The 26,601-nt window shown below is 41.0% G+C and overlaps 1 protein-coding gene across 1 annotated transcript in view; it reads right to left on the minus strand.

The window, feature by feature from the left end:
- Window positions 1-349: 349 nt before the first annotated feature.
- The window catches only part of LOC115368952 (transmembrane protein 132C), a 153,258-nt gene continuing 127,006 nt past the window's right edge, over window positions 350-26,601 (minus strand). The window contains exons 6-8 of the mRNA XM_030065414.1: window positions 14,248-14,560; window positions 3,046-3,237; window positions 350-2,022 (exon numbers count right to left, since the gene is read on the minus strand). Coding sequence (XP_029921274.1) covers window positions 937-2,022; window positions 3,046-3,237; window positions 14,248-14,560 — 1,591 coding nt within the window. The 3' untranslated portion in view covers window positions 350-936. The remainder of the gene's footprint in view (window positions 2,023-3,045; window positions 3,238-14,247; window positions 14,561-26,601) is intronic.

A 26,601-nucleotide genomic window follows, 5' to 3' on the forward strand; every position in this document is an offset into this window, starting at 1 on the left:
GGGTATTTCCACAAACCAGGATTAGAAAGTTAGCCGGATAACCGTGGAAAAGATGGTGCTCTGTTGTGGCAATAGTGACGCGAATCTGTAAAACAAAGGTTGAACGTTGGGTTTAGGACAATAATCCAGACGTCCCTGATGAGGGTTGCTACTAACAGACAAAATTTCAGATGATATTCACTGACACTTTAAAAAGTCATCTGGCTAACTTGCTAATCCTGCTTCCTCTGGTTTCTGGAGAGAAAAAAACGAAACAAAACAAAACAAAACAAACACAAAACAAAAACAATAAAAGAAGAGGAAAGAAACAAACAATCAAACGAATTAACCCGCAACAAAACATTTTACAAAATGTCAATATACGTATAATACCTTCAAACCAAACTGTGCATATTATGTACAATTCAAATTGTTTTCAACACTTTCTCCCCTAGAATCTATATTTGCTTACAGGTGATGCAGGGTATACAGGGTATACAACCCTAAAAATGCCACAAAGTTGTAAAAAAGAATGATACAACATTAAAAGATGATGATTTAAAAAGGAAACAGGTAACAATGTACGTGACAATTATAAAATGAAACTGAACGTCAATTAAAGACAAAGAACGTACATTTAAGTTAAGCAACGATATCAAGTTCACATTTCCCCCCCTCTCAAACACACTGCAGTGTCATGGCGAATCGCGTCTCCTTGAAGTCCGTTTGCCCGACCCTTTGTGACTATTGTCATGGAAACAACAGAGGCAGAACGCGCTATCCTGTTGTCATGGTGAGGTACAGTTTAACAGCACCCCTAATCTGTTTTCCACTCCCGTTGTTCTGTTCCTGCTTCCCATGCCGCCCTCCAACCCTCGCTCCCTCCTTGTTCTGAAGGCATTCAGGTGGGTTTGTCTTTAGTTCGTTGAAAACACACACACTCACACACTTCTCTCCCTACGCCATGTTCTTAGTGGCGTTCTCATTCAGCCGTTCCATATAGTTCTGGAGATCCTGGGAGTCCCCCAGCTCAATGTCCGGACACACCCATTTGATCTCACTTGTCTGCACTAATGCCAATGGGCTGAGCACAGGGCATCCATTACTGGACTTGACATTAGCAAAAGTGGTGAACTTCACCCTCTTTCTCTTGGTGGTGGGTGAGTTAAGGGACTCATTCCTGTGATCCCTCCCTCCCGAGCTGCAACCCCCCTGAGTACTGGAGCTACCCCGCTGGACTCCTCCATTGAGTAGTTGGCTTCCTTCCTCGAGTATACCGCCTATCTCGTCCTGCTGCTGCTGCTGAAGACACAGCCCCTCCTCCTGGCCCAGCCAAACCCAGTCATGGGCGTGGGGCATGGCCTCGGGGGCCTCCAGGGACAGCTGCTTGCTGCGGTATTTATAGGCATAAGAGATGCAGTTGATGAGAAAAACGAGGATGGCCAGGCAGAAGACTCCCAGCAGGGCGTACATGCCGATCTCCAGGTCCGTCAAGCCACGCCGGGATGATAGGAGGTCCTCCTCGGTGGTGCGACCCCGAGGAAGCTCTGCCTGGTCGGGATACTCTGAGAATTCCCCCGGGACCCCGACCCCGCCATCTGCTGACAGGCGGCCGCCATTAGGCCTCCCCGGTACATGCCCCTTGACAGTCGTGGCTCCTCGGTTTATTATCCCAGGTTCCATGTCAGAGATGGAGCCTCCATAGTAAGGGGGGTCAGGTCGAGTTCTCCGGTCTCCTGGCTGGCCGTACGGCTCCTCAGGCTGGCCAAACCTTACTTGTATGTTTCCCACTCCGGTGGCCAAGACGGTCCGTCGCTTTCCCTTCTGGCACACCTCGGACGGGCTCATTTCAACACGCACCAACAAACCCTGACCTTCTCCCTTGGCGACGACGATGGGCCACTTCCATCCGGCGCTCCTCTGCACCGCCACCACCTGCTCGTCCAGAGAGGTGGCGGAGAGGACGAAGTGGGCAGGGTTGTAGTTGTCCAGAGGCGTCATGGAGCCGTCGCTGAACTGCAGCCAAGCACTGATAAGAGACTCCTACGAGAATAGAGACACACAAATCAGCATCAGTACAACATCAGTTACCCAGTACCCAGATAAACCGGGGTTTAATCCACACATAACCCTCAAAATTACCCAGATCACAATAATCTCTGCATTTTCCCTTCATCCTTAACATTTAGATGTTTAAGTGTGTCAACAATACAGCTGTTGATTGTTGTTTTGCCGTATCTTTGCAATGAAATATATCTCCTTTCATAAAAAAATCTTGCTTTTTATACTATCTCATTCAAATTTTTTATTCATGTTTTACAATACTTTTTTTTTTAAAAAGAAAATAGATGCTTTGTATTACTCCCCCAAGTTTCCATAAGTGGGCCAAAAAATGACTTAATTAATTGACACTTAATTGATAACATTGCACACATTTATTACCAAAGATTGTTTAAGTATTTATTTATTTATTTATTTTTATTATCAAATCAGCCTTTCTATATAGCCAGCTAACACCATATAGCTAACTTAGCTTGTTAAGTAATAGACATAGTAGTAGCCTTATTTGTATGGTATTACAGTTCCAATCACTTATGCATCTAAGGGTTTAAAAACAAACAAACAAAAAAAAAACAGGAAATATAAATAGAAGAACCAAATTTAGGCAGAAATGTGTTTTAATTAGCATGAATGGAATTTTTTCTTCTGTAATGAATGTCAAATTAACCTTGTCTCTCTCAGCAAAGAGACAGTTGCCTTAGTCCAATTCAAATGATATTTATAGGTATAGGACTGTTCTTGAGTTGTTGGAGATGCAAAATATATGACTGATGATGTGGATGAAAATAGGCCTCACTATATCAATAATTAATTGCAAAAACAAAAAAAACAAAACAAAACAAAACAAAAAATCAATCAACCTGATGGACTCCATAACAAGCCTGATTCAACCTTGTGCTGATTATTATATTGATCTGCAATATGTAGTATGTCCATTGTAATATGATGTCAGTTTACAGTGATTAGCATGTAGACAGACTGGAAAATATGTTGCTGGAACTGTACCTGTTTGAGCGTTTGCATGACCTCCTGTGTGGTTGCCGTGGCGATGATGGCCCTGTTGCTCCCCGGGCTGAGCTGCAGGGACAGAGACAGTCCCGACACCAACTGCACCCCCAGCTCTGTCACACTCACTTTGTCATTCAGCACCCTGATGCTCCTCTCAGCCAGGACTGAAGATGACAGAGGGGACAGCACCTGCAAAACACACACACACACACACACACACACACACGCACACACACACACGCTTGCTGCTTATGGTGGCCCACTGAGATTGAAGGTGACACTGCTTCCCTTGATTGATGAGGAATGGCCAATTTGCCACTGGCCATTGTTATTTTCATAATGATGTCAGTGTAGATGATGGGAGGTCCAGTACCTGGAGCCACATATCTTGCCAGCACAAAAACAAAACAAAACAAAACAAAACAAAACTGCAGTTATAATCCTAACAGGGCAGAGGAAACAGAATTAAACTTTTAGCTTCTGAAATTATTTTTTTAGACAGCTGTGATGGAGCTCAGGATTTATCAGGAGGACGGCTGCTTTACTCCAAACAGTGTATATGAATGAACCTGGACTCTGTGCGTGTGTGCGTGTGTGTGTGTGTGTGTGTGTGTGTGTGTGTGTGTGTGTGTGTGTGTGTGTGTGCATGTGACCTTTTGGATGTGTAGAAGAAAACAGAACATTAATTAACACTAGACTCTGGCCGTTTCGGTGTCGGTGTGTCTGGCGACTTAAATAATCAATGAAGTTACACCGCTGAGCCTCATGCATAAATATGCACAGCGTCTCTCTTAAGGGGAAGACGACAATATCGTTTCTGCTGTGGGAGAATCTCTGCAAGTATTTAATAAACTCACAAACAATTTTTTTAACCCACCCACAACCCTTATGCTATTAATCAGACTGTCCTAGGATGGTAACAGAATGAACAACAACACGAAATGTAAAATATTCTGTCACCAACCAAGGAAACAGCTGCCAGTGGTTAGCTAGGCAAGGCAGGAGGGGCCAACTTTTAAATCCTTCTCATTCTGCCTTATGTTTATTTTCGTCAGGGACCATGTACAAAATACGCTCATCTCAAACAAGGAGAGGAGATGTTTTGTAAAAATAGCACCTTTCCATCTGCAGTCACTGGGCAGGTAAACATTAAAAAAAAAATAAATAAAAAATCACAGCTGATAACAACTGTACTGCTACAGCGGTGTTTCATCCGTATTCATCCGTAAATTTCCACCATTACAAGAGAAAAATAAACATTATAACTTAGCATTTTCCAAAAAATTAAAAAATAAAAATATAGCCCAGTTTTGTAGAAGTGCTGGTTTAAATGGGAAAATAATAATGATAATAATAATAATAACAATAATAATATTCTTTAGCATCTAAACTTGAATACTTGATAACTTAGGCCCAAACAATGACAGATATGGGACAAATGTAGAAGCACTACAGCTGCAAAAATTACAGAAAAACTGTGTCCATTATCAAGTGTAGCCTATGTGTAAATATAGGCCTGTTTAAAATTTTAATTGAAAAAAAGAAAAAAAAAAATCCCTTTGACCTTTGACCTTTGGCAAAATAAATGAAATACAGAATTATACTGTATTTTGTATTCCAAGCTCTATCATATTGAATACAGGCAGCCGTGTCAATACTTGTGCACAGATAAAGGATAAAATCTGATCCCAAAAACACAAAAGTGCAGTCCCTATAACATGCACAAAATGAAAGTGCAATGAAAGGAAATAAAATACTAATAATAATACTAATGAAATTTAAACAAATATACGCTCACAAACACACGATTTCCGTGAAAACCAACTCATCCTCTGTGTGCCGGAGGTGTCAGACGTGTAGGCACGTAAATAGCAGTGATGTTGTGATGAGATGAGAAGCCCTCCCATCCGCTCAAATTAGGGCTCCAGTCTCTCCTGCAGCCGCCCCCACACGGCTGCATTTACCCTGCCATAATGAACTGTCAGCACTGATCACCAGCCCATTTGTACAGACCCCTTTCACTGCTCTCCTCCCTTTGGTTTACCTCTTCTCCTTTTCCCTTTTGCTTCCTACACACTGAAATTGCTATCCTTGAATGCTCAGCGCTGATAAAATCACAGCGGGCTGAGAAATGGAGGATGTGGTGTAGCCCTCTCTCTGAGGTAAAGACAAAAGTCAAACATGCAGAACAACGATTGAGAGGTGCACGCTGAATTTTTTTACAGTAGATGTTATCAATATTCAGTCTCACACATGCATCTGTATTGATTAATAGCACATTTTTCCACTATGGGTGCATCTTCATGTACACTGAATTGAAAATTAATGCACTAAAATGATTCCGCAAAGCCGAGCAGACAGTTACACAAGACTTAATTCGTTTGAAATCTGGGCGTGACCCGTGTGTAATGGACTGCTGGAACTGTAACCAGAGGTAAAATCCTCAGCTGTAATTTAAATTACAAAACAAACCAGCTACCAAGGACTATCATTCAGCAGGTCACCACATCTACTTTACGTCCTTCTCTCCCTGCTTCTGGCATATGCTTAAGTACTAATTGATGTAAAAAAAAAAAAAAAAAGCTGGAGCTGAGATGGAAAGCTTTGAATCAGGCGTGTTCGAAGGTCAAGGCAGTCGTGCATCACCATCACCTTCCCATGGAGAGGGAGGCTACTTCACTTCAAACCGTAAGAACTGATCCTCCTTTTCTGGAGATACCAAGACCTGCAATCTGTAAGCCCTCCACATACCTCTGCTCTGTTCACACCCCTGCAGCTCTAACCCACCCTGCACAAATGTTTGGATTTTACACCGCTTTCCTGTCATAGATGTCAAGGCACTTCTCCTCCATTTTTGAGAAAGGAAGCCAGATCTCTCCTCCTCCCGCTTTTTTCAAAGTCCGCTGTCCAATTTCCAGCTACGTCATGCACCTCTCCTGACCTAAATCCAGAGTTGTCAGAGTCCGCCGCTAAATTTCCAGCCAAATTTCCAGAAATATGAAGCCCCCTTTTTTCTCACACCAGTTGCAGTTTCCGAGTCCCTCCACTCAAGTTCCAGATAGCGATTAGAGATCCCTTCCTTCCTCGTTCCTATTCAGAGCTTTCAAAGATGCCGTGTCCCTGGTGTGATTTCTATCTTAAGTCAGCCATTACACTGTCTCACAGCAGGCAGCGTCTAGTTTTTAATCCCAGCGCATTTGCCCTTGTGCCCGTGCGGAGGCTGTTAGCAAAATGGGTTTTGTGAACAAGTATTCTGTCCATAACAGAAGAAATCAGATCTTCCTCACTAAGAGAATGAATGTTTTCTACTGGGAAACTAAGAAAGTTTTCTGAATTTTTTTTTTTTAAATTCCAGAGTGGCCTTCAGGGTAGCCAGCAGTGTCTGCCATCCCTTAGCTCTTAAATTTTCTATTGTGATCCCAAAGAGATCGAGATTAAACTTTTAACCCTGTATTTTCATGACAGTGCATGGCAGGGCTTTGCAATAGTAAAGTGGCCTTTTTGTTAGGCACATACATTTTTGTCCATATAGTATTTTGGAAACTCGCTGGGAACTTGAGTGTGGAACGAGAGGTGCAAGTGGGGTTAAGTGGCGGTCAAGCATCACAGTGAAGTTTTAGTGCCTTGATTGAGGATTATGGTGATTTCGGCTCACGCTGCCTGCTGGCTCGCAGGACGTCAAGAGAGCGCGGCACAAAACGCACCGCTTTACTGTGTGCATGAATTAATCCTATTCAAAATCCCTGGTAGCCTGGTAAGCTCAGACAGGAAAAACTACATACATGAAATACAAGAGATACATTTTTCCATTGTAACCACACATACATACATGTGGCGTGACGACTGTCATCCAACACAATTGTCAGAATCTGTGACGACAAAAGGAGGACGACATTGACATGAATTTTCCACATTTTGCTTAACACACGAATGTGTTATGTAAAACAGCAAATGCTTCAAGAAAAATATCTTAAAAAATAAATAAATAAATAAATAAATTTTCCCCAAAGAGGATGTGGTGATTATGGAGGCTGTAGACTGCATACCGGCTGGTGGCTTCCTAGTAAATTAGTTATTTTATTGAAACAAAGAAATAAAATATTTGGGTGCAAACAATACCGGGTGTCCGTAAAGTCTCTTTACAATTTGACAAATTTATTACAAAAGCAAATGAATAGACAAATCTGTGGAAAATATTACGAAATGAGGAGTAGATAGTGAAGTTTTTTTTTTTTTTGCCTCATTTAATACACCTCTATATGAGCACCATTAGCTGCACAAAGCACATCACGACAGTACTCAATTTCTTGCCATGTTCGCTGTAGCAGAGCCTCATCAATGGTGGCAATGGCATCAGTGATCTTTTGCTGAAATACACAAATGCAATGCACTGCAAAAACTCAAAATCTTACCAAGATTATTTGTCTTATTTCAAGTCAAAAATGTCTTATTTCTAGTCAAAATATCTCATTACACTTAAAATAAGACATGATCACCTCAGAAGTAAATTGTTTTTAGACAATTTTCACTTGTTTCAAGTGAAAATTCGCTTGAAACAAGTGAAAATTTGCTTGTTTTATTGGCAAAATTTGCCAGTGGAAAAAGTGAAAATTCACTTGAAATAAGTGAAAATGAGCTAGAAACAAGAAACAAATTTTGCCAATGAAACAAGCAAATTTTCACTTGAAACGAGAGACAATTGTCTAAAAACAACTTACTTCTGAGGTGATCATGTCTTATTTTAAGTGTAATGAGATATTTTGACTAGAAATAAGGCATTTTTGACTTGAAATAAGACAAATAATCTTGGTAAGATTTTGAGTTTTTGCAGTGTGTGATTAAAAATGTTGATAACCACTGAGAACATAGAACAAATCTGATTAACATTTCTCATCAATTGCTTTTGTAATCGATTTTTTTAAATTGTAAAGAGACTTTGTGGACACCCTGTACAATAAAAATAAGCCAAGTAAGCCAACTGATATTACAAAAGGTAATTGAATTGACAACACAGAATCCCATCAGTCAGTCTATGGAAGCTACACTGGGCAGCTCTTTTGCGATGATCAGAGCAACAAGTCTTGCCTGTCAAAGCCACCATCCCACTAACATCATCATCATTTAAGGTGCCATGTTTTCTGCTCGTAGCCCGGCCGCACAAAGACATCAGCTTTCGTGACAGCATCTCTCCCGACTCCTGTGACAGAATTATCCGGGCGCCGTGCCTCGGGTTGGGCACTGACAGCATTTTATCAACGCTGATCCCTTCACAATCCTTTTCATCAATTCTTAAAACGGAGCACGCTTTGCAGAGAGCGATGGAGGGAGAGCGCCGCGCGCGTGCATGGCCAATTCCAATTCGCCACGCTTGCCGTTTTGCACTCGAGCGCTTCCACGCGTCCATAATGCGCTCTCTGTGATTACCAGGACGCTCTCGCAACTTTCACACTGTCACACAACGTGCGCTGATGAAAACAAAATGATGCACTTTGATGATGTCACACAAAAAAATGCCGAACATAAAGCTAGTGTTATGGAGAAAAAATAGAGAAATTATGAGTCTCCCTGTGCTGCTGAATGCTTCGGCGGCTGTTAAAATCCCCCTTTTCTGCCTGAGCTATAACAAAATTCACAGTTTGCTTAGAAGTCTCTGATGGGAATACAGTCGCTGTTTGAAGACGGTAGCTTTTTTCAATAATGTACCCTTTTTGAAATAGCTTTTCAGCTAAGCACCTCCTGACCAGTGGGGGAAAAAAAGCCTATATAATGAGGTCCAACCCAGCTCCATCAGTGTCTGAAACAACAACCTGATACCGAGGAGTTATGTTGTTTCTGTTTTTGCTTCTTTTTCTCGTCTCACTCCTTGTTTTCAGATGCATCGCCGCTACATTTCAGCCACCAATCTTTTTTCTTATTTTTTTGTCTGTCTTCCCGGTCATGGTGAACAAATTTAGTAGTAATAGTGAACCGATTTAAATCACAAACACACATTTTTGACACCTTTGGGAAAACCAGGGAGACTGAATACCGAATATAAAATGTGGTTTATCAAACTTACATTTAAGTTTTATTGAACTTATTATAGCACAGGCAGATTATTTAAGCAATTATGCATGACTAAAAAAAAGTTTTTTTTTTATTACACCCTCCAGTACTCCAATATACCCCTAGAGGTACACGCCCTCCCGCCGCCCCATTTGAAAACCACTGGTCTAGGCGACATCTATACATCCCTCATGTGATCACATGAGATCAAATCCAAACACAAAAAGAAGAATACTGATTATGGGAATAATTAAATGAAACGTGTTTTGATACTTTGATACTGATTCTTGCAATTTTGGATTTGCACTGTCTGACGATGAAGACAAAGAAGCAAAATGACCAGAAATCAGACGCCACGCGCCCGTGCTTTTATGCAGTATGGCTGAGCTTTGCATCATCACTGATTCATGCAAATAGTGCCTTTAATATCAAGTTTGGTCTTCTGCATATCAGGAAATGCCAAGATGGAAGACGGGGTGGTTGTGGACTAACAGGGCACACAACTGTGAAAAATAAGCAAAGCACCTGGGTGCAGTTTGTTTTTCAAAAAATTGTATTTATTAGCTTGAAGCCTACCCAGTATCGGGCACATGCACAGTCAGACTCCTAAGAGCGTCGGAGCCGCTGCCCCTTTGCCCTCAGACTCGGCATGCGCCCCGCGTCTGATGCATGTTTGATATCCGCATAACAAACATGCAGATATCCAGCCTCCTGGTCTGCAATCTTTTGATTTTCATTAATCACGGACCTGATTCTAAACTTCCATGTGTAACAAAAATATTAAATAATGTTGTTTATAGAGAACCAACGAATTCCTGTGTCAGTGCAGTGATGCTGATACTATTGATCACTAACGTTAAGATTTCCAGAGACCGCGTGAGAATTATAGACACTGTGGTCGTATAATTTGTAGATAATATTCCCCTTCCATTTTGTTATGTTTTCATTCTGGTCTGAATTATGCTAATTGATCCCCAGGAGTTGTTCAGTCTGGCTTCTACCATTAAGGAAATATCTCTGATGTTTGGTTATTTATACCCGTCTGTCCTTTTCTGACTCAGAAAAACTTGTGCATGTCTACCATCTTTGTTGACACCCAGCTAGTTAAGACGCAGCAGCTTTTGAAGCACGTAACCCAAAAAGGAATTGGACATTAGAATAACATTTTATTTGCCTCTGGTTGATTTTAAGATGAACAGAAAAATGTTATTGAAAAATGATCATTTTATTTTGAAGCCTTTAAACCCTGAATCCCTTTTCGAGAACAGTGTATGGAGTTCTGTAATGGCTGATGTTATGAAAATTATAATATTTTTAAACTTGCTATAACAACACATAAATAAGTTTTAAGTTTCATAAATAGGCTAAAGCCAGGGCTATAGCTGGCTCAGTGCTTCTGTTTGCTATCTTGATGTTGGCTAACACTATTATTATTATTATTAATTTCAAAAGTGTGCAGTAGCTAGAGTCGGTGTGCCAGCAGAAACCGCATCATTCTCATGTTTTCCCTCGCCTAGACGTGAAAAGTACATGTTTGTATAAAGGTGCAGTGCCGTGGCGCAGGATAAAGAGCAAAAAATGGCGTTAGGAGAGCTCAGTCAACAGGACGTTCACTCAGGAGCTGCAACTTTGAGTCAGGATTGAAGCGTGACCGGCGTTCGTTTCTTGTTAATAGCTTGCTGACATTGCGAGTATTTGTCAACCATGACCTTTCGCTAACCTTAACCCAGTGGTTTTGGTGCCTAAACCTCACCACAACTTCTTCCACACTTTGTTTAGGTTAATCTACAACATGCATTTTCCCAACAGCCTAAGTCAAATGTATTAGGTTCAACAGCAGGTTTAGAGTTTTATAACATCAGCAAAATTGAATTTCATGCAGTAGAGCTCGACTAATTTTGACAAAAAGGAATTAAAAGATGATTCAATTCATTTTGTGGGAATTAAGACCTCATAAATTCAAATTTAAAACTATTCAATGACTTTTAAGGCCTAATATTTAATACAGTTCAATTTAAGCCACTGTACGACACAGTGTTAAGAATGTCTCTTCGACCCAGGTGGGCGCTGCACTGGAGATCCAATATTTTCAGACAATGCATATCTTACTTTTTAGCCTGTAATAACTTTAGCCACTTAAATAGTCCCATGCGCTATGTGGTGATTTCTTCTAGCAACAGATTCTGAAATTGTAATCTTTAATAAATTTGTTTGGCGTAAATAATGCTTGGTGCCATCATCTGAAATAGCTGTGATTTTCCCATACGGTATGTTCTGGTAAAGTGCTATAATGGAGTTGCATAAGTTGAAGCTTTCAGAGGAGCTATTCAAATAACTACTGCACCCAAAAAAAAAAAAAAAAAAAAAAAGGTTGTGCTGTTAGGAATTAGGAAAACTGCTGGACGAGATTGCATTAGTGGTTCATGGAGTTGACGTCATGCTTTTCGGTGTACATCTATTTCACTAAGTGTGTACATGATTTCTGTGGATTAAGCCAAAAAGCTTTGTCCTAAATCAGGAACAGGTTCTCATTCAAAAGGGATTTTAATCTGCCCACAGACCACCTGAGCAGCTAAGAACAAGACCAAAAGAAAGAAAGAAAGAAAGGAATGAAAGAATATCTGAGTGCAAAATGAGTACAAATTGGTAATTAAATAGTAGAAACATTAATTGTCAAATCAAAGCGGTGTTGCAGGGCACAATTAACCTCTCCCTGCAGTTACAGAATGTGCATTTTAAGGGAGAGATGTAATTGTGGTTTGGGCATTGTGAGTGAGATCTAAATCAAGCTGCAGGACTGATAGAGAACCAAAACATACCAGGCAGGAGAAATTACTTTAATTTTTGTTCACTCCAGACACACAACCGATAATACTCCTCTAAAATGTTGCAATCTTTTTTTTTTGTTTGTTTTTTTTCATTTATTTTATTTTTGCAGGCTGTACTTGGTAACTCTGGTGATTGCACTTCTATTGGATTTGAATGCCAGACAATTGGAGGGCACTCGTGGTTGAAGCTGGGACCTGAACTCATCTTAGTGAAAAGTGATGGCAATTTTGATGTCAAAAAACCAAACAGAAACAAAAACTAGATTAAAAAACAAACAAACAAACAAAAAACTTCACACCCTCTCTAACGCCAGAGTCAATGCACCAATTTAAGAAATCGATCGTGTTTTGCATCGAGGTATTGATGGAGCGAGCGAGTGCCTGCATGTGTGGGGAAAGAGAAGGAGAAAGAGTCTGCGACAAGAAAGTGAAAGTTTTATGTTTTATGCACCGAATAGCCTCGATCCACTGTATCCAGTTCTTCTACTTGTGTGTATTTACTCTGTGTTGCTGTATAATATAATATAATATCAGCTCAGGCCAGCGAGCGAGACGGCATGATGATTTCGAGAAACTGCTGCTCAACAAAAGGGCGTGCGATCTCCCCTTTTATTCACACAATTTCCTAACGAGCAGTGGAACGGCACTCACTCACACACGTGCACACGCTCACACACACACACACTCACATTCATGCATACACACCCTTCAGTTTATAAATAAAGAGGAGCAGATTAAGATTCAAGTCGAGCGCTTCAAAAAATGGCAGCGTTCTGTGTTGTGTTATCTCGTAAATGCCAGATCGATGCCGGTTTACAGTGTAAGTGGGCACACGTGCTGTCGCTGAGCAAGGACCTGGTGTAAGTATTAGATAAATAGGATTTTAAGTGTTTGTGTCTGTGTGTGTGTGTGTGAGCGAGTGAGTGAGTGTGAGTGCGTGGGTGTGTGAGAGAGAAAGAGAGAGAAAGACAGAGAGAGAGAGAGAGAGAGAGAGAGAGAGGGAGGAAAAGGCAGAATTACAAGCTTTTATTAGAAGGCACATGAAGGCACATTGTTCTGTCTGGTCGTGATTGGCTTAAGTATTTGTGTCATGCTGCGATCAATGCGGTTGTTTTTTTTTTTTTTTTTTTTTTTTACTCCCTGCTGCCAAAACAGCTCTGCCTTCCTCTCCATCTACCACTCCATCTCTCTCTCTTTCTTTTCGCAGCAATCACACTTTCATCTTCCTTCATCATTTCTCCTTCAGCTGCCTCTCTGTCCACTTACTATACGCGGCTCCATTTCAGCCTAATTCATTCAACGTGATGCCATTGTAAACAGGAAGTCAAATCAAAATCAAAGTGGCAAAATTGGAAATTGTGGTGCCTTTTTTTTTTTTTTTTCTTGAGGAAGTATTATCGCTAACCCCCAAAACAGCACACACACACACACACAATAGTCCAGTAATTTTAGGCCAAATTGGGGTCAACCTACGACAAATTGCAAGAGAAGCAAACTCAACTGATTTTGTATCCTCAGTTTGTCCTGAGTGAGGGGAAAAAAAGTCCCAAGAAATCCCATTGGTGGAAAGTTTTGAAAATCACCTATATATGACCATATTATGCCAAGAAACACCCTTTTTAACACACAGGGGAAAGGGGTTTAAAATTTTACTTTCAGATATCACTATAAAAATTCACAAGTTGATCACACACACAAAGACAAGAAAAAAAGTCAATTACAAGTTCTTTGAATTATTCTGTTTACACATGCATATCACACATTATCTGATTTGATATGCGCTAATTGGAATATAAGGAATAAATGCCAGAAGAGTGAACAGTGAATTAAAAGGTTACTATATATATAGTAACCTTGAATTAAAATGTTACTATATAACAGTGAATTAAAAATATCTGTTCTGGCATTTATTCCTTATATTCCTTATTAGTGCATATCAAATCAGATAATGTGTGATATGCATGTGTAAACAGAATAATTCAAAGAACTTGTAATTGACTTTTTTTCTTGTCTTTATGTGTGTAATCAACTTGTGAATTTTTATAGTGATATCTGAAAGTAAAAGTTTGAACTCCATTCACCTGTGTGTTAAAAACAGTGTTTTTTGGTAATATGTGGTCATAAATAGGTGATTTTCAAAACTTTCCACCAATGGGATTTCTTGGGACTTTCTTCCCCTCACTCAGGACAAACTGAGGATACAAAATCAGTTGAGTTTTTTTCTCTTGCAATTTGTCCTAGGTTTTTTCATAAAATGACTGGACTACAAGCGCGCACACACACACACACACACACACACACACACACACACACACATACACACAACCTGTAGTTTGGTGGTGCCGGCGCTCTGTCCAATCAGGATTTGTCCCTGCAGCAGCTGGACAACCCTCGGGTCGTCCACCCTCAACGAGTCCTGGACCAGCTGGGTCACGTCCACCTGCCAGTCGCTGCCCAGCAGGAAGTTCTGCTGGCCCTGCCCGTCCTCCTCCCCCGCCCGTCTTCCCTCCACAGTCTCGGCCACGAAGTGGGTGAGGATTCGCACGGTGGTGCTCTGGTACTGGGCCACACAGCCGCCGTCTGCCCTTTCCGCCTTATCTCCTTCGGCATCATCATCATCATCTTTGTCGTCGATCACCCTCTCATACCTAAAGGAAAAGACAGGAGCAACGGAAATAAAACATGAAGGTGTTTCTAGAAGTGAACAGTACACTCACAGCTCGACTCACAGTTTATTTGAGGTTGCTGCTGGGATAATGAGTGTTTTGTCTTTTCAGAAAGCCCTCAGAGAAGAAGAAGAAAAGGAAAAAAAATTCAACTTAAAAGGATAACCCTCGTATTATTTCTGTTTGTTTTCATATGTCCATTGATGAAAAGTCTAAACATCAAATATATTTGTCACTCTCAGAGAAAAAACACTGAGTCTCAGCAAGTCATTTTGTCTCATATTCTGTGTTAGAATCTTGTTTTTCCCAAGATAAGCAAAGAAATCTGCCAGTGGGATGAGATAATCCCACTTGTTTCCAGTGAATTTTCACTTGTTTTTAGGCATTTTTCCGGGAACTGGTATAAATCTGTTGCCACACGGCAGAATAAGGCAGATCAGCTCGCTTGGATCAAGAAAGTGACACTTGATTCAAGAAAGATCTGTAAAACAAGTTGATTAGCATTGGAAACAAGCGGGATTATCTCATCCAAGAGGCAGATTTTTTTTGCTTGTATTAAGAAAAACAAGATTTTAAGACTGAATATGAGCCTAAATGACTTGTTAAGATGGAGATTTTTGCAGTGAGGATATTTCTGTCTTGTTTTACTGGCGTTTTGCCATGGGTTGCCTTTGTTTTCAAAGAGCCTTTAAAACCACACACAGTGAGCAAACATAACACATGTTGGTGAACCACATGTGCACTGTACTTTTGTCTTAACATGATATTTATAATACCACAACCACTGCAGCTGCAATCACATCAAAACTAGACTAGAATGCGGGAAATCAGAGGTGGCACGTAATCCCATTTTATTGTTTCACAGAGTAAACGCATGCACATTCATGCACATACCCACCCTTTGTAAATCTGAAATAGCATCGACGCACCTCCCCTGGAGCATTCATGCATATGTTAACACATTTATTTATGCATAGCTGCTATACCTTTTGTCTGGTAAACTCTGGGAAGACTTGTTTTGTCTCCTGCTTGAACACAGACAGGTTGTGTTATAATCTTACAATCACAAAGTAACCTTAAACACATCACCCACTTGTGACATGTGGGGATAACAAACAAGCGATCCCTCCCCTGCGCTGATGTTAGTGTAAGCGACGACTGGCATGGAGACAAACTGTACACAAGATGGACTTTACATGGCAATTTAAAAAGCTGCGGCAGTTGGTAACTTGTAGAATAAAAGGCAAAGTCGCTCTCAGCCCATGTGTACGGCTAAAGTTTTCCAAGTCTCGCTTTAACCAAATAAGGTAATAGTTTGTCGCAGCTTTAGTTGAATATAATCACGCTTGACGCACACACTGCCTAAGAAACAACAAACAGTACTAAAGGTCTAACCCTTAGCTGTATCAAAATCTCCCTGAAAAAAAAAAAAAAATTCAAGTCCTCATAATTTGATTTGAGCAACCTACATTATAAAACATAGCACATAATGGATTTTGTTAATAGGCTCTTCCTTTTGTTTGTCCAAGGACAGAAGTTATAAAAACTGGAGTACAAAAATGCAGTAAAAGAGAACGTATCGCTGCCAGAGGATATTTAATTTACAAACAACAACTGAGTCAATAACACAAGAAAGTGCCAAGCATAAGGGACAATCTCCTGGTCATGGAGAGTAAAAAAAGAGGAAAACAAGACTTTCAAAACCGCGGAGGGCATGTGTGTTTTTGAGGACGGATCTTCAAATCCCTGGAAAGAATTTAAGTCCTCATTACATAATTCCACTAGAGCCAGTTTTGTTATTATGCTATGAACAACCTTATTACATAATGTAGTACATAATAGCTTTTAGGTTTTTGTTTTTTGTTTGCAAGGACAGATGTTGCAAACATCAACGTACAAAAATGCTCTCAGTGATGAGGTCAAGAAAGAGAGCATGTTGCTGCAACAGAATATTGCCAACTTACAAACAACTTAGTCAATAAGATAAGAAAATGCCAAACTCAAACAACAATCCTGGACCTCCAGTGCAGAAACATTGGAAGGACAGGAGCGTTCATGAAGACGGATCTTAAAATCGCAGCTCGGTGTTCGGTCTGAGAGAATGCACAGAACTGGATGCTAAAAGAGGTCACAAAAACCAAGACCCTTCGTTGCTAAAGTTTCCAGCAAGTCCAAGAGGTGGGTCAAGACCAAGAGGTGGTTCCAGACAAAGAGATGGGTTCTGGCATGAACTGAAATCCTAAAAGCCTCAAGCCTTTCTCCAACGAATGTCCATAAGACGTACTTGAAAAACAACAGTTCATCTCAGTTCTGCTTGCATATGGAGAAAAGAAGCAGTAAATACCCATCAGTGATGAGAAGTTAAGCAGGATACAGTATTTTATGGCGTCGGTAATTGCTCTGAAGTTTCTCCTCCTGGCATTGATGTTTGGGTGCGTCTTTGGGTGTGTCTTGTAAGACGCAAAACCTCTTACCTTCCCAGACCAGCTTCACCTCCCCGTCAGCCAACCTAGTATCCTCATGATGATTTCTTGTGTTGCTCACCAGACTTTGGTTTGTGTTAGAGCACCCGACTCACTCTTTCAATCTCGAAGAAAGGTTCATCTTGTTTCAGGTTCAGCATACTGTCTATGTTCCTAAGGAGAATATGAAGGTCATCGGTCTCCTTAAGGTAATTATTGCCATACCAGTTTCATTTATCCACTGTTCTGATCTGTTACTCAGCATCGGTGAGTCTCTTTGCAGCAGCTTTGATGTTATTAGGCTTTGTTCAGCCTGCAAGTCAGATTTGTCTCTCAAATCAGATCTTTAAGACAGACTGTCCACACTGTTATGTGCAAGTGATCAGAAAGGATTTGTGTGGTCCAGAAATTACCAGCCTATCTGCCCGGGTTGCTGTGGTAACGGCGTAGGCATCAGTTTCTACACGTTCTACAAACAGTCGCGTTGTCAAGTCGTGGTGCAGAACGTCTCCGTCGCATTGGACAAATTCAGCATCGGGGGAGGCTGCGATTAATCAAGGTATCCATGGTAACAGCAGCCGCTATCATGCACTTGTGTCACTTTGAAATGATGTTGTTGTGTATCACATTGCCAGTGATGTAACATACAGTTTGAAATCCTCATCTGTACAAATCCGACTGGAACCGCATTTCAAACCTCCTCCACATGGAGTTTGGATCTGATTTGCAAAAAAAGACATCCTATGTGGTTTTTTGCTGTCCAGACTTTCTAAAATCAATTTAGATATGAAAATAAAAACAGATTTGTGTTGGCACTTTGAACAAGGCCTTGATCCGTGTCCATCAAACATCTCTGCTGTTAAGGATGTTCTTCATTTTTGACAGCTATTGCCACAAACAGGTCAGAACCTCCTGGTTGTCTGCTGGTTTACCAAGAGGGATGTCAGTCAGATTCTCCACGCTGACTAATTTAATTTTCTGATCTCTGCTCTGTAGATATCCTTTTAAATGTAGATGTACTCTGGGATAAAAGTTTCAAAACAGATAACTCTCATCTCCCGCTAGCAGTTGCCTTTTTCATACCTTTATTGATCACACACTCACACAGCTCTACACATTCACAACTGGGAGTTTCCTGATACAACCACAGTCTATAGTGCTGGCCGCCAAGCAGCTCTACTGGAGCATTTCGAGGGTACGAGTACCTTGCTCAAGGACACTTTAACAATGAGTACAGAAGGAGCAAAGAGCTCCATTCATTCCAGGCATTTTTTCCTTTCTCTTTTCTTTTTCCTTTCCTTTCCTTTCTTTTTTTTTTTTTTTTTTTGGCTGAATGCCAGCATTGGTGGTACTACACAGTACTACAAACTGCTACCCAAGTAGAAGTACTGTTACTGTATTGATATTTTACCTCAGTAGAAGTGCTGCTGTAAAAATCTGCTGAAGTAAAAGTAAAAAGTAGCTCATTAAAAATGCACCGGGAGTAAAACTTTTTACTTTTTCAAAACAGGAACTGTGTTAGGTGTGATCTTTTCCTTGCCGTTAGAAAACATGAGAGAACTCGCTTCAAACTATGATTTTTTTTCCACAGTTATTTCACATTTTTTGCCACATTTTTTTTTGTCGACTCTCAATGGTTCTTGCTTCCATAGACCATCTGCAGCTTTTCGTCGTGCAGCTTTTATTGTGAAATTTGGAAATAACAGAAGGTAGAACCAAAAAAGTAGAAGCAAGTTCCTCTTCTCATCTTTGCTGAATGAGTGCTCATTGTGAAAGTTTGCACAGTCTGTCACTGATCATTTGTTCTCTGTGATGGATGTGCTTTAAAATGCAGTGAAGGATGATACGCAAAAAAGTACTTAAATAAAAGTAAAATTACAGACTTAAAAAAACACTCAAAGTGCAAGTACACAAAAAAGCTGATTAATTACAGTAACTTGAGTAAATGTAATTAGTTTCTTCCACATCTGGTCAACAGGCTGCTGACCTTTAGGCCGTGGCTGCCCGGACTTGCTGAGTCATGTCGCCAGTGCACATTGTTTTTGCAGGAGTCAGAAATTCTGTTATTTGCAAAACATTATTTGCTACAGCTGAAGTTGTGCTAGTTCACCTGAATATGCATCTGTTTCGTGGAAGTCTGCTGCCACCACCAGAAAACACTGACAGGTGCCATCTGTTGCCATTCATGACTTGCAGGTGTAATAGATACAGAAGTAGTTTTTCCTCCAACGGAGCTTGTGAGAAACACTGGTGTGTGTCTTTGTAGGTATCTTTGTGCAGCCGGCAGTGATCTGACTGCAGAGTGAGTCGGGTCTAACAGAGTGTTAATTGCTCAAATAAAGAAACCTGACGTGTTGTATTTCAACATGGATGCACATCTGTGCACTGAGTGATGCACTGTAACATACCGACATGTTACCTTTGTGTATGATATGCAAATGTAAACACATCATCAGCACATAACCAGCAAAATTTTGGTTATTTATTTCCATTGATATTGTGATGTTAATTTATACAGCTTACATATTAAGATATGTCTACTGTGCAAGTGATAATCTCATCAAATGCAAGAGAAATTTGACCGAAGCAAGAGATGGTGGCTGTGCTTTAATTTCAGCAGTGTTATGTCTTTATCCAGAGCTTGGGCTATTTTCTCAACAGTTCAGGTTGGGCCAAACATGGGCTTATTTTAATGGGCTGTTATGTAAGACACCAGCTTCCTAGATTTGATGTCATAGGAAGGAGACCTTCTGTTCTTTGGTCATACAGTCCACACGAGGTGAACAAAAGAGCTGTGATTTGTCAGATTTACTTTGCAGCACATTTCAATGCCAAGGAATATGACTAATATATGACGTATGTAACTGTTTATTGGTATTAGTCATCGAGAAGCGTCGGCCTCTGGTAGCCGGCCAGAACACAGTTCTTGTACCAGATTTGGTTCTTAGCTCTGGCACTGAACTGCTCCAGACTGAGTATATATGATGTCCTTCACATGGTGGGTAACTGCCTTGATCCAACATGCAGAGATGGAGGGTGATGGAGAGGGTTTACGTCATTTAACTCTTTGGTAACCTGTGAGTTCTGCTTGTAAGCCTTAATGAGGAACTTCACACCAACATCTGCCAGTATTTCCTCAATGATGAATCCCATAAAAGTAACATAAAATAGATTGTAGTAAGTCAAACCCTTAATTTAATATTGATATAATTGCAGCTAAAGAATCGTATACTTAACTGCCCATCATACACATCATTTCATTATTAACAGGCCAAAGTGAAATGCATCATAAGATTTATTCAGGTTAATTGTGATCCTGTTCTGCAGAGTGATAATTTCGGTGTGGAGATGGAGATGTTGTCTGAAATGCCTCCAATGTAGAGGTTGGAGGCGAAGGTCATGAGGCCATTTTGGACCAGCATTTATCCGCCCTTTGAAGATGGTGGTGGTCTTATTCATTGAGAAAGTCTCGCATCAGATCTCTGTGCAGTCCACACTGAAGCTTCCTGAGCATGGATGACCTCAATTTCTCTCTTGATATCCAGATACTGTACGCACTAATCTGAAAAACCCCAGAAGCTCTTGTGACAAACATTTGCCAGAGTCACAAAACCAGCTTCTGGAAACTGCAACAAAACTGGATCTGAACAGGGAATGTAAAGAGACAACAGGGATGTCTTAACCTCCTCTGCCTCTGTTGTTGCAGCAAATAATCGCAGACAGGAAAACCACATAAACACAGTCAGAATGGAGTTGAGTGAGGGGGAGTTTGAGAACTTTGCAGCTGTTGTGGGGAAAAAAATATAGCATTGATAAGTTCAGACCTGTCCAGAGACTTTGTTTGAGAAGTAATGTATCTCAACAAGACAACTTGGCTTATTTGCCTACAGGATCTAACACAAGTTTAATATACCAGGCTCAGATGATGTTAAGCTCAATATTAGCTCAAAGCGGCTACACTAAATCAGTACATAAGTTGCCAACTCTGCTCACAACAATGCAGCAGATGAGCAGCGCTGTTTGTGTCCAGCTGATGTTGGAGCGCTGTCCTTTAGACACCCAGAGAGAGGGTTAGTGGGCATGGCTCTCGATGAAGGCCACACCATCATCAAATGGTGAGAAACACTATGTAGCTGGTGTATACTTTTCAGAGGTGGAAGTAAATAATTACATTTACTCAGGTTACTGTAGCTGAGTAACTTTTTTATGCACTTTTTTTGTATTTTTTGACTATTCTTTAAAGCCAGTATGTAAGTAAGTAAGTATTTTTGCTTGTGTATTGTGCTTCACTACATTTTAAATCAGATCAGTGGAACCTTTCACAATAAAAGCTCAGTCAGTAAAGATGAGAAGAGGAACCTGCTTCTACTTTGTTGAGTCTATTTTTTGTCATTTACAAATTAAATAAAAGCAATAAAATCTGCATGATGAAAAATCGCAAATGGTCAGTGTAATGTACTTTTACTGCTTGGACATTTTAAATGAGACACTTTTTACTTTTACTGCAGTAGATTTTTACAGCAGTACTGCTACTTGTACTGCAGTCCAAGTACCAGCAGATAAACATTACTTCTACTGGAGTAGCAACATGTTGTACTCTTTCCACCACTGATAATTTGCAATGTTAGCCAATTATGTCACCTCCTACTGGAATGTTCTGCTTCTTGGGTTCCTATTTACAAGCAACATGCAATGGATGCTGAGGCATAAAATCCCCGCCTTTTCGACCATAATTCATAGGTTTGAATGTAAACAGTCTACAATGTCAGTGCCCCTTCAGCACAGAACCTGAGCACACTATTATCAGACCCTCGATGTTATCAAGGATCTAGCGATCAATAGCCATGTGAGACGAGATGAGACTGCAGTGGACATGCATTTTGCCCAGACGAGGGTCACTCTGCTCACTGTTGACATGCTGACCTTAAAGGTGTCAGCTACCAGCATGTCTTAGGGCTGAGAGTAACAAGGCAGCAGTCACATGAGCAGCTCATCTGTCAGCAGCTTGGAGCTGGAACAGCATCGGCCGATCCTCTGCGCTTTTGTCGAGTAAGCCGGCCGTGGAGCCGTGAAGCTGAGGGGCAGACGGAGGAAAAGATTCTCAAGACGTCCTCAGAGGAAAACTCGGTGTAGAGCCTGAATTATGCATCTGAGATTACAGGGTTCAGGGATAGTCGCCGCAATCTGGCCTGGAGTTCTTTGGTGTGCCTCTAAAATGTGCACACTACTAGGTGCAGAATAATGTCACTCAGATGCAAATGACACATTCAGCACAACCTGAGAACACAGCACACAGTCTGACAGCTACTACTTTAATATTGCGATACAGCATGGCAATACAGGTGCGATGGCAGGGTATGTTACTAGTCTTCTTTTGGCTGTTGGCATCACAGCTTTTGGCTGCTATAATCACCAGTCAGCTCCCAGAGGTGCCAAGGGTGTATCCGACTTCCCCTTCTGTTTGCATCTCTGAGTATACAGATTGATCCAATATGTGCGAAATACATACAAATCTAGTTAGCTATGTTAATTAATAGAGTGTTTATCCTGCTTACCTGGAGGCAGATGACACAATTATGGTCACAGATTCGGACGGCAGCTGCACCGCCAGATTTGCTGTCCTCACTGCCTCAAGAATGTCTGCACCTAAACGAATATTTGCCCTCTAAAATGCCATTTCTATTTTCTGAGGCAGTGTGGTTGTTCCACTGGAAGATGTACGGTATGGCACAGCAGCAATCTTTGATCAGCCTGGCTCACACAGCAGCCAGAGTGAACTGCATGCAACACACACACACACACACACACACACTGTGTTAACTCTCTGAAGGATTAAGGAACAAGGGAGCATCCACAGATCCACAGTCTTTTTTGCTGTTCTTCAGTGGGGATTGAATGAAATGCTAAATGTGGTAGGACATGAGGAAAAAGCTTTTGTTCTCACTCTCTGCTGTGGCTGTGGTGAGAAAAGCCACTGAAGTCTGTAAATGTTGTTAATGAAATCAGGAGAAAGGATTCCCATCGCCAGATACTTCCAAAAGAAATAGCTTCTATACGAAAAAAACAAAACAAAACAGCAAGAGCCAACTGTATGTGAAGTAATAGTCACATATCTCCAGCTAGACACTATCTTCCATAAGCGAGGTGAACGTTTAGCAGAAGATGTGCCGGTATATGTTCCCAAGCTCAGTATAAGTCTACATATTGCCATTGACATATTGGGGAGCTCTGTTACAGAAAGCAGATCTTCCATTTTTCGCATCCACACTCACCTGCATTCACAAAACGACTCTCAAAAACCGTGCTAAATTTTTAATGTTTGAACAAGACAGTAGATCTGCAAGGCAAGCAAAGTAGATCCAATGAAATGGATCTACTTTCTAAATTGAAAGAGTCATAAAATGAAAAATTTAGCAGTGAGCATTGAAAAAAAAAAAAAAAAAGACTTCCACACGGTGAGACAAACCTGCAGAAGAACAGACAGTGGTAACCTCTGATTGTGGCAAATAAAGTATCAGCATTTCTGAAAAAAAAAAAAAAAAAAAAAAAAAAAAATACAGATAAATCGATTGGTTTTCCATTTCAGGTGTTTCACTCTAGTCTACTATTTGGTCAAAGGCAAACATTTATTATTATACAGAATATAGTTCATAAGCTTTCCTTCTGGTTACAGGCAATTTTGCAAACCCACAAATGGAAGTTTTGTGCTCTACTTTATAACAATAAACTGCTGCCACACTGAAAAGCGACACTGCATGGAGAGCTGCATAACATGGGGACCTATATGGCTTTCATGATGTACTGTATAGCAAGAGCTATTGTGTACTGAATCCTATTCTGTTCTCTTTGGCTTTGTTCTACTCTACTCGCTCAGCAGTCAGTCTCTCCTCATGATTCGCTGCACCGGCAGCGGTGCAGGCAGGGCTGTGAGTACACAGTGCCGTGTGGCCTTGGGACTTGAACCTGCTCGACATAGCCAACCACCTTGACAATGAGGAAAAACACTGCCATGGCTGTTAACCTTATAAATCACTCTACTGCATCTACTCTCAGTCCCCCGTCACTGTCTGCTGCTGTTTTCTGTCGGTTTTGTCTTCCTATGCGTTGTTGTTTTTCCCCCCTTTACGCCTATGACGCATCTCGGACTTTTTACCCGGCTCTTATTTTACGGCTCTCTGCTTAGCTCTCCTCTTGAGTCGTATGTTGCCCCATTTCTCAGCTCTCTCTCCTTCGTTCTCCTCCTTTTTAATGCTGTACCTGCGTCCCTCTCTACCAGTCAGGTGGCCGGGGGGAGTGACAGTGACAGCTTCCATTAGGTTTAATGAGGCATGGCCGGTCAGGCAGAAAAACGGGCTGACAGGTTAACATGCTGTGGCCGAATGGCTTGGCTTAGTTCCTAACCTCCCTTTGCACCCCTCCTCCGTCCCTCCCTCTCTCCCTCCCTCCCCCCATGCCACATCAGTGGCAGCAGGGTGGCCTAAACAGAGGTGACATTTGTGGCAGGCAACAGAAACATAAGGCCAGGTCGTGTTCTTACCAATGAGTGACAGGTCTGCCAGGGTAACGGAGTGTAATGAGGCGGCTTATTTGTGTGAATGGGAATGAGCATGCACGCAAAACTGTTGCACATGTGTGTACAAAAACCTCTCTTCCACAAACATACAATCATATATATATGTACACACCCACACACACACGGATCAGTGCTCTGCCTCCCTCGCTCCATGGTGCACTTGGCAGACGTGACGGCTGGGAGCACGCCTGGATGGCAGGGGGTATTTGTGTTAGAGTGCCACCCTGTGGTGTGCAGGTCAATGGGACTAAACTCTACAATGAACTTACATTTTAATTTTTACTCATTGCTTAGGCACTCGAGGCTGTGTGTGCAAAACTCTACACACTAACGAGAAAACCTTCTACACCTCTTGCAAAAGCAAACAAGTCTTGCAAAACTATTCAAACTCTTTGTGTTTGTGCATCAATACAGGACACATAAACCGTCTTTTGAATAAGCACGTGAAGCACCAACTACACACCATCCTCACCTCTCTTACTCTCTGTCTAATATTGTCCAAACCAAATGTTTACCTGTGGCTCAGACTCTGATTTGTGAGTGAACTCATTCTCTAAAACTGTGACAATGTAGCACAGGGAAAGGATATTGGCCCAATAGTGTGTCAATGTAGAGACAGTGTTAACAGTTTTGCAAAGAGTGTGTAATAAAACTGCAAAGTGAGTATAAAGCACAGAGCATGCATTCAGCTTGGCACATTTGGTAAATGCATCGACTAAAGTGTTAATGGTTTCAGAGATCGTGCGGCAAGAGTCACTGTTAGTGTTTAAGCATTTAGAAAAAAAAAACTGTAAAACATGTGAGCTTACGATATTTTCGTGCTAACAGTTTTGGAAAGAAAAAAAAAAAAAGAGTCTCTAACAAATTCCAACCCTGTCACAAAGCAAGTGACCAATTTAGATTGTACTTCACACGTACTGTTGGTGCTAATGACCAGCGGCTTCCAAGGACAGCAACTTGCTACATATCTGTGAAAATGAGAGCAAATAATTGGCATGCAAGAATCAGTGCTATGTGATACTTTGAAGGAGCCCCCATATGCTTTCTACACCCAGACGTGTGATTTTGATACATTTTCAAGATTGATCCCATAAAAATGGTGCAGGGATTCTGACATTTAATACACTTTGAGATGACTGCATGCACTTTTGTTGAAAAACGAATTGAATCCAGTGCCAAAATGAAAAATTACAAAGATGTTTTTACCCTCGCCATGGTATCACATAATAAACGTGTCACCTTCGTTTGGGTTGATACTGAACTTTAATCCCCCCTACATCCCTCCTACCCATCAAATCCTTGATGTTAATGATGTATCTTTGAGATTTTTTTTTTTTTTTTTTTTTTTGGGTAATATGCAAGTCTTTATGTGTGACTGAATTTAGGAATCCTTGTTCAAAATATTTTAGTGTGCATCTGCAATTAATAAAAAAAAGAAAAAAAGGAGACACTTCATCTTCTAATCTGACGGGTGGTAATTGACTAATGTATCCTCCTAGCAAATGTACCTGAATTACCCGTATTTCAGTGGATGTGGCATTTGTAGGTGGGAGAGAGTGGCGGCAGAATGTGGGTGGTGGTATCGTGTGAAATATGAGAGACAGCACATCATGTTCCCCCTTTCTGAACTCTCATCTCACAGCGCACAAGCTATAACTTCCATTTCCACAAATCATCCATTAGACAATTACCTTCATTTTGAAGCTGTAAAATAAAGTTCTAACTCATTACTCCTTTGAATGAGGCAGCGACAGTGTGTCAGCTGCTACTTGCAATTACAATTTTAATTTTATAATATTAAGCATGTGGGGATCTAACAGCCAGGGGCTATATTGATGGGGGGTAATCACTTGAGCACATGGAACAATTGATTCCTCTGTTATCGTGCAAACACACTAATGTTTCAGACCAGAGTTGGGTCCATTCAATAATAAGGTAATTAAGAAATGTCTATGCTTCAGTGGTCGTCTCCTGCAGTA

The sequence above is a fragment of the Myripristis murdjan genome, chromosome 12 (genome assembly GCF_902150065.1).
Source record: "Myripristis murdjan chromosome 12, fMyrMur1.1, whole genome shotgun sequence".
NCBI lineage: Eukaryota > Metazoa > Chordata > Actinopteri > Holocentriformes > Holocentridae > Myripristis > Myripristis murdjan.